Source organism: Melanerpes formicivorus, unplaced genomic scaffold (genome assembly GCF_026170545.1).
Source record: "Melanerpes formicivorus ecotype bairdi unplaced genomic scaffold, bMelFor1.0.p_v2 SCAF_6, whole genome shotgun sequence".
NCBI classification, from domain to species: domain Eukaryota; kingdom Metazoa; phylum Chordata; class Aves; order Piciformes; family Picidae; genus Melanerpes; species Melanerpes formicivorus.
In genome coordinates this window covers 26,290,153-26,298,967 of record NW_027142358.1, presented here as the reverse complement: position 1 = coordinate 26,298,967, position 8,815 = coordinate 26,290,153, and the positions used below count along the sequence as shown (strand labels likewise).

The 8,815-nt window shown below is 41.1% G+C and overlaps 1 protein-coding gene across 3 annotated transcripts in view; it reads left to right on the top strand.

The window, feature by feature from the left end:
* DHX32 (DEAH-box helicase 32 (putative)) overlaps positions 1-8,815 on the top strand; it is a 28,316-nt gene that overhangs the window by 17,087 nt on the left and 2,414 nt on the right. The window contains exons 7-10 of one of the 3 annotated variants that reach the window (XM_068140193.1): positions 3,625-3,816; positions 5,250-5,399; positions 7,008-7,198; positions 7,988-8,169. In XM_068140193.1, the coding sequence (XP_067996294.1) occupies positions 3,625-3,816; positions 5,250-5,399; positions 7,008-7,198; positions 7,988-8,169 (715 nt within the window). The remainder of the gene's footprint in view (positions 1-3,624; positions 3,817-5,249; positions 5,400-7,007; positions 7,199-7,987; positions 8,170-8,815) is intronic. The other 2 variants (XM_068140194.1, XM_068140195.1) reach the window with 2 other exon arrangements.

The window sequence follows — 8,815 nt, the reverse complement described above, 5'->3', positions numbered from 1 at the left end:
AATACTGAAATGAAATAGGTTCACAGGCTTAACAGGAATTTACAGACTCCTGAGATTGTCTCTGAAAACAAATAGTAAGTTTTTTAAAATTAGGTGAAGTCACAGCACTACCAGACTTACATCTTGGAGAAGTTCTGTAAAAGCTCATGCAAGAGGAATTAATAAACTGTTGTTTCCTTTAGACATTAGTAGCAGATAAGGGTCATAGACAACAGGTGCTTGCTTGCTTCCCTATTTACTTTTAGAACCATAGAACCACTTAGGCTGGAAAAGACTGTTAAATCATCTGGTCTACCCATAAACCTAACCATTCTGGTGCTAACCTAACCATTCTGGTGCTAAACCATGCTAAACACCTCCAGGGATGGGGATTCAACCACCTCTCTGGGGAGCCTCTTCCAGTGTTTGACAACCCTTTCAGTGAAGAAGTTTCTTCTAATACCCAACCTAAACCTCTCCTGGTGCAAACTGAAACAATTTCCTCTCATCCTATCACCTGTTATGAAGGAGAAGAGACCTCACTCCAATCTCTTCCAGGGTAGTTGGCGAGAGTGAGAAGGTCTCCCCTCAGCCTACTTTTCTCCAGTCTAAATAACCCCAGTTCCCTCCTGAAGCACAGTGCCATGGCTAAATATGACCTACCAACTCCTCACAGCTTGCTTAAATTTGCTTTTAATCTCTGTGGTGCAGAGGTAGCCTGCCAAGGACAGGTTCCTGTTCACAATGAATTCAAGAAAGAAATTCTTTCTAGTCATCTTCTAATATGCATATGAGAACAAATATAGACCCTGGCCATGTGGGCAGCTGTGGCATTGCTTTGGGGTTTTTTATTTAGAGATTTTTTTGGACATTAATATGCAAACTGACAGCAAACCACAGAAGCCTGAAGAACTGCCAGTGCAGTCATTAGTTTCTCAGTGCTGGGTATGCTTGGCTGGGGATGAGGCCAAGTCCTGCTGTCGTGGAATTTTTGCCACCAGCTTCAAGGGGACTAGAATTTAACTCATTATCCATAAAACAGAGAGAAAATATCAAACAGTTCCTTAAGCTGGAATAAGAAGGAAGTTGCTGCTGTGACAGAAGAGCAGTTATGAATTTAAATGAACTGGCACTCACAAAAGATATTGACCATTTCAGTAAGATCTGAAATAGAGATCTATCTTTGAAAGGAGCTGGCAGAGAAAAAGCCTTTACACTTCAAGAATTCCCAAATTTCCACCAACTTTTTTTATGCTCTAGCAACTACTTTTTGGAGAGTGTAGGCTTGACAACTTCCACTCAGCTTGCAGGTTCACTCTCTCTAGCCACCATGGTTGCATATAAAGCTCTTCTACGCTTTCATTGCCAAAGGGACCTACTGTCATTAACAGGAGATTTGCTGAATCTTGTCCTTTCAGATATGTTTGCTTATCACTGAAGCTGTGAGAGTCTGAATTCATTATACCATTCTTTCTCATCAAAAGAACACTTAGACTAATTTTTTTTACAAAATCTGAAAAAAGAAAACAAAAAGCAAAAACAAAACCCAACCCAAACCCAAACAATCAAAAAACGGCAGAATAACACTTCATATTCCTCTGGCACCATCTATCAAAAGCAGTCAGTTATAGTGAAAGAGACAGGGCATACACAAGCTGAATCTGTCTTCTGCTGCTTCAAGATGCAAAAATGTAAGAAAATAAATAGTGACAAAACAATACCAAAGGAGAAATTCAGCAATATACTTAACGAGCAAGAAGCATCTTTGCCAAACTCCTTCGTTCTTTACTCCCATGCAGCTGACAGGTTCAGAAGAGTTACTGCAAATGCCATCTTTTGGCCTGTTAAAAAATAGCTGATGAGATGGAAAGATAATTGATGAGAAAGATGTATTTGTGTCCCTGTGCATAAGCCATTTTCTGTATTGTCACATCTTGTGGGTTGATTTCATTCACACACATCTATGAAAGAGGAAGGTATACCTATGACATGTGACTTACAGAGTAAGCTTCGTATGTCATTGAGCAAAAGTTAATTAATTGAACAGTTACCTAAGTAATTGGTACTCCAGTGGTCCTAAAAATCTCCATATGTACCATTTTAGCCTAAAAGCTTGGTGTTCAAAAAGCAAATCTCCCTACTGAACATGAGCCAGCAGTGTGCCCAGGTGGCCAAGAAGGCCAGTGGCATCCTGGCCTGCATCAAGAATAGTGTGGCCAGGAGGAACAGGGAAGTCATTGTGCCCCTCAATTTAAGAAGGACATTGAGACTCTTGAATGTGTCCAGAGAAGGGCAACGAGGCTGGGGAGAGGCCTCAATCACAAGGCCTACGAGGAGAGGCTGAGGGAGCTGCAATTGTTTAGCCTGGAGAAGAGGAGGCTCAGGGGAGACCTTATTGCTCTCTATAACTACCTGAAGGGAGGTTGTAGCCAGGAGGGGGTTAGTCTCTTCTCCCAGGCAACCAGCACCACAACAAGAGGACACAGTCTCAAGCTGCACCAGGGGAAGTTTAGGCTCAAGGTGAGGAGAAAGTTGTTCACAGAGAGAGTTGATAGCCATTGGAATGTGCTGTCCAGGGAGGTGGTGGAGTCACCATCCCTGGAGGTGTTCAAGAGGGGACTAGACATGGCACTTGGTGCCATGGTTCAGTAGTCATGAGGTCTTGGGTGACAGGTTGGACTTGATGATCTTTGAGGTCTTTTCCAACCTTATTGATTCTATGATTCCATGATTCTACTGGCAGATCTCCAGTTGTGTTCATCTACCACCTAAGATAAAAAGCTATCACTTCAGTCTTTGTTCTCCTCTGCTCTCACTGTCCACACCCCTATCTTAAATGCTAAACTCTAACTCACGATATCTTTCACTTTTTCCTCTGTTCAGTGCATTTCATACTCATGCTCCCTATTCGCTGTGCAGCCCAAATTCACGCATTTCCTACTTTTTTCCCAAACTTGTCTCTCAGCCTACCCAATTATTTTCCTATATTCACACATTTGTTCTGCCTTACTGTTCTCAGTTCTATCTGTGGAAGTTGTAACATACAACAGGGAAAATTTAATTTCATGCAGTGAGAAAGTATAGGAAATTGCTAGGGAGAAATTTTCTGTTGCTACATTCCCATTTTTCTTCTGACATCGTGAGAAACCATGTGAAAAAAAGAAGAAACCAAGACATCTCCAAATACCTGCCAGAATGATAAGACAGCTGTAGCTTCTGTGTGTGCCTGACATTTGGTTATAACCCTCTGTCCTAGGGTTTTTGTGTACCTCTCAGATGTGGCCATCCACCTCTTTAAATTGAAGATGCACACAACAAAATACCTGAAGTAGGTGCAACACATTATTCAGCACTGTGGTTGGACTTTTGACAACAACTGCTCTCTCAGATGACAAAACCAAACCAACACAACAAAGTTATTTGCAGCCCTGTAATTGTTACTCCTTTTTTCCTCCCTCCACAGTGTTCTCATCTGTTTATTCATCTCATTTATTACTTTCTCTTCTCCCTCATTGTCAAACAACAGAAGCCAATTTCGATTATTTTCACACAGGAAATATACAGCTGGATATTATAATGAGAATTCAGACAGCCATTTAAGTGGAGCCATTCTCAAGAACTTGAATTATCTTTCCTTTTTATTAGCCCCTGAAAGCCTGATGCAGGCTTTGGAAGACCTTGATTATCTAGCAGCCCTGGATAATGATGGAAACCTTTCTGAATTTGGAATTATTATGTCAGAATTTCCCCTGGATCCACAACTGTCAAAGTCAATTCTGGCTTCATGTGAATTTGAGTGTGTTGATGAGATGCTCACCATCGCGGCCATGGTAACAGGTACTTGTAAATAAGGTCTGACTGCATGGCTTGTGCCACCTGCTAAATCCACGTAGACTCTTGCAGAGTCTGCTCACAAGGGCAACCCAAAGGCAAACTTTTGTTATTCACATCCTGCTGACTTCAAGTAAGTGACTATCTCTGGCTGTTTAAGTCTTGACTTCAAGCGTGCAACAAAACAAGAGTAATGAATTCCTAAGTAGCACTCCATTTCCATGCTTCAGCTGCCTCTTTAGCTTCCAACCTTTTGTCAGAAAGCATACACAGAACATCCCTAAAATGAACTTTCTTATCACCTATTCATGTTGATTTGGAGCAGATGGGAGCAGCAAATCAGGGGAAGTTCTAATTATAAACAATACTGACCTACAAAGAATTACTTTGTGATCTTGTTTCTTCATGCATTTTATAAAGCTAACATAACTTTAAGGATGTTAGTGTATTAATTATTCTGTCCTGATGGATCACTCTGTTCTTACAAGGCACTGTGAGACAAATCATCTGGCCCCAAAGACTGGACACATGAAGTGTGAAGAAGAACAGTTATATTAGGAAGCTGTTAACTACAGAGACAGAGCTTTCAAACCGATACATAACACCAGATATTTAAAACAAAGCTGCTGTTGAAATCTTGATACATCAAAGATACACAAAAGATTTTAGGATAACCCAGAGGGAGATGACTGCAGAAGTTCAAACAGCAAACAATGACCATGACATCTCAAGATCCCACCAGACAGAGTAAAAGAGGTCTAGATTGGCATTCTTTCAGGTCTCACTGTTACATGGTCATGCTGGCTCAAACTAGACTAAGCTGTCCCACAGTGACCTCCTAATCACACCCTAGCACAGCACCAATATTTGACAGCTCTCTAATGCTCAACAGCCACCTGTAGAGAAAGTTCTGGCATAGCATTATTGTGCTTTGCCCAGAGGGAATATCTTGGGCACAGAAACTGGTGAGGAGTCTTGGGCAGCAAGGACATGAACCCACAAGGCACCAAGATGCCTTAGGGGTTCTCTTTATGGAATAACTTTGGCTTATGCCCAAGCTGGCTTGATTATTAATAGTGGACCTCAACTTGTGGAGACAATTTTGAGGCACACAGAAGTCTAAACAATTAAGCACAGTCTCAATCATCTCAAAAGTCACAATTATGTAGCACAGTACCACAACAGAAATAAAATGAACTGCAAGTCACAGTTTTCAACAGATAGGGGCAAATTTAGGCATTACAAACCAAACAAGAGTTTGAAACAACATGTACATAAATAAAACCTCAGTGAATGTCACAGAGTCAGCTCTTCAGTAGCAATCCCACACTGAAGATTAAAGGGAACTGAGAAAGGAAAAAAGCAGAAGCACCAGTGGAGTTACTATTTGTGCGTGCACCTACGTGCCTTAATAACACCTGGCTTGATTTTTCTCTAAGCTCCTAATTGCTTCTTACACTCACCTCCTGGAACAGAAGAGATTGCTCTTACATGCTGGAGAAAATTCTCACACCCTGCAGGAGATCACTTTACTCTTATCAACATCTTCAACGCCTTCAAAGAAGCCACTGCAAACTCTGCAAATCAATGTAAGTGTGCCCATACTGGGCAGAAGAAAGCACATTGTAATCAATTAGGGGAAAACTGCCAGTATCTGAACAGTCATTATTAGCATTAAGTCACAGAATCATAATTCAGACATCCTTTTTTATAATAGCTTCCCCCTCTACTCTGCCCAAGTGAGGTCACAGCTACAGTATTGTGTCCACTTCTGGGCTTCACAATTCAAGAGACAGGAAACTACTGGAGAGAGTTCAACAGAGGCTACAAAGGTGCTGAAGAGCAACTCTCTGAGGAGGAAAGGCTGAGAGACCTGGGGCTATTTAGCCTGGAGAAGAGCAGCCTGAGAGGCGATCTTCTCAATGCTGGTCAATATCTAGAGGGTTGGGGTCGACAGGATGGGGACAGATTCTCTTCAGTGGTGTCCAGTGACAGGTCAAGGGGCAATGGGCACAAACTGGAAGACAGGAGGTTCTACCTGAACATGAGGAATAACTTATTTCCTGTGAAGGTGACAGCAGGCTGTCCAGAGAGGTTGTGGAGTCTCCTTCCCTGGAGAGATTCCAGACTTACCTGGATATTGTGATCCTGGGCAAAATGCTGTGGGTGACCCTGCTTTAGCAGGGGGGTTTAGACTAGATGACCTCCAGAGGTCCTTTTCAACCCACACCATGCTGTGATTTTGTGACTCTGTAATTTACAGGAAGAAACCTAAGATAGTAACCATTGCAAATGAATGTTAGGTTTAGTTTAACTAATTGAAAATTACCTAGGAGAGCACACCTCACTCAAGAGATATCCATAAGCACTGGAGCAATTGCCATTTGAAGCGACTCTGTGGAAAACCAGACTTATGGTTCCTCCTGTAACACCACACAAACCATATTTAAGATGGGAAATTACATAAATACAGTTGAGGAAGGGACTCTGTTCCCTCAGCAGCATAGCAATACTGGTGTTTTTCTGATAGCTGTCAACTAAAAGGAAAGTTTAAGGGGAAAAAATAGAAAGTAGTAAAGTTTGTATTTACAAGAAAGCAAATAAAAGTCTGAGAACTGCACAGCAGACAGAAACTTTCCATAGCTTGTTCCTGTGCTCAAACATCCTACTCAGGTTTATTTAGCCTGAGTCCAGTACTTAGTGATAGATTTGCCCATACTAAATAAGAACTTGGGACAGGAGAGTTTCATGTGCAGTCATGCTGAATGCTGAAGAAAGCTCCATGAGAACCTGCTCTTTACCAGCATGCAACATCCTAGCACTGCTCATGGGATTTCAGTTCCACATTCCAGCCTGAATCCAGAAAGCCTGAAAACAGAGTTGCTACTCATTCCATTTGCAGCTATTACAGGCAAAATAAGGCATTTTGAGTAGTTTTATTCAGGAAGATATAATTCTACAAAACTAAGTAAGGTTATCAAATATTGCCCAGTACAAGCAACATCAGTGAGCCTAAACTGTCCCACACAGCTCTTGTTATCAGAATTTTGCACAGCTCTGACACAGCTACTTACTCCAAAACGGTTTTCATCTATTGCATCAGTCAAAGAGCACTTTATGGAGCACTATCTCTGTGGGTAGTACCCATCAGCAAGACTTTGCTTTCAGCCAAACCCAGGTTTTTTTTCCCTCCACAGACTACAGTAATGAGAAATGGTGCCGTCATTATTTCCTAAGCTGCTCTGCACTGAAGATGGCAGAAATCATCAGAGCTGAACTAGTGGAGATTATGAAGCGCATTGAACTTCCCGTTTCAGAACCGCACTTTGGATCAAAAGAAAATACTCTGAACATTAAGAAAGCTCTTTTATCTGGTTACTTTATGCATGTAAGGAAAAATACTGTGGTTTCCTCTTACTGCTCTGTCATATAGAATGTTGTCAGAGATCTTAAGTAGTTACATCTCTTGAGTTGTTTTTTTCCACAGTGTATAAAATACTTCTGCCAATTCCAATCTTCTCGCTGGGATTCAGGTATGACAGCTGGAAGTCCACACACTTCCCTGCAAGAGGAGAACTGCCAATGTGCCTCTCACTCAAATAATTCTTTTACCCAAACAAATTTTTTGACTTCTAATATTCTCTCAGACATTATTTCCTTTTTGTTCTTGTGAAAATGCACTGGAAACAGAGAATGGGGCTTGTTCAATATGTTTAGTATATATAATATACAGCTTTCTTCATCCCAAGTGAGGGGTACTGTAGTTATAAACAAGAATGATTTATTCCCACTTGAAAGCATCCTCCTCATCACTATGTTACACCTAAAAACAAGACTGACCCCTCCATACTACACTGTGTCCTGCCACACATTGTGTTTTAGCCTCATACCTCTTCAAGAGCACAGCTCTTTTTCACAGACCCTTCAAATTCAGACATTTACTGTACAAGCCTGCCCTCACTTGTTGCAGATGGTCTCCTTTCAAATATACAGATGGACATTTTCTTTCAGTCTGTCTCATTTTATAAAATCCAGTCCCTGGTTTTCCCATAGAAATCTGGGAAGAGATCTAGATTTTCTAGTTCAAAGTATCTGAATACAAGTTTAATATGCTAGGCAAACACTGATCTATGCATCTCTACATTCAATTAAGTAATGAATAACTGTTTCCTTTTAGATTGCTCGTGATGTAGATGGCTCAGGAAACTACTTAATGTTAACACACAGACAAGTGGCCCAGCTTCATCCTTTCTCATCCTATTACAACACCAGAAGAATTCCTGAGTGGGTTTTATTCCACGAGTTTAATATAGCAGAAGACAATTCCATCAGGGTCGTCACCGAGATATCACCTGATCTGTAAGTAAACCATGATAAAACTCTTTCTTCACTCATACCTCTACCGCAACAGCACAAGTTAAGACAGAAAGAGGGTAAGGGGGTGTGTGTACACTGAGAGAAGTCAATTCTGGTCATCTTCTCTTTTTCTTTTATCTCTGTCATAAACACAGCTATCCCGGATGGTTTAGTACCCATCCCTGAAGGTGTTTAAAAGAGGCAGAAATGCGGTGCTGAGGGACATGGTTTAGCCCCAGCCTTTGTAGTCAGATAACAGTTGGATTCTATAATCTTAAAAGTCTTTTTCAACCAAAATAATTCCATAATTCTGTCTTCTGGTTCTGTTGAGAAAGCATTCCAAGCGTAACTGATTGACTAGGTATGGGTGTGGATTTAAAAGAAAATAAAGCCAGCAAAACAGGCATAGAGAAAAGGAAATCTTCCTATCTAGTCAAGCAAAAGGAGCTGGCATCACTAAAGGTGAAGAAAGTGTTGCTTTCCATATTTTTTACGTTCACTAGAGAATGTATGTGGGATGTTATTTCTTTGTTGCCAGTGTTGTCTGTCACTGTGTGTGTAGCTTTGCTTGATGTCTTCATTTTCTCTCAGAACACTGCATGAGAGCTCACAACTATTGAAAAAAACCCTAAGAACTGTGATCTCATGC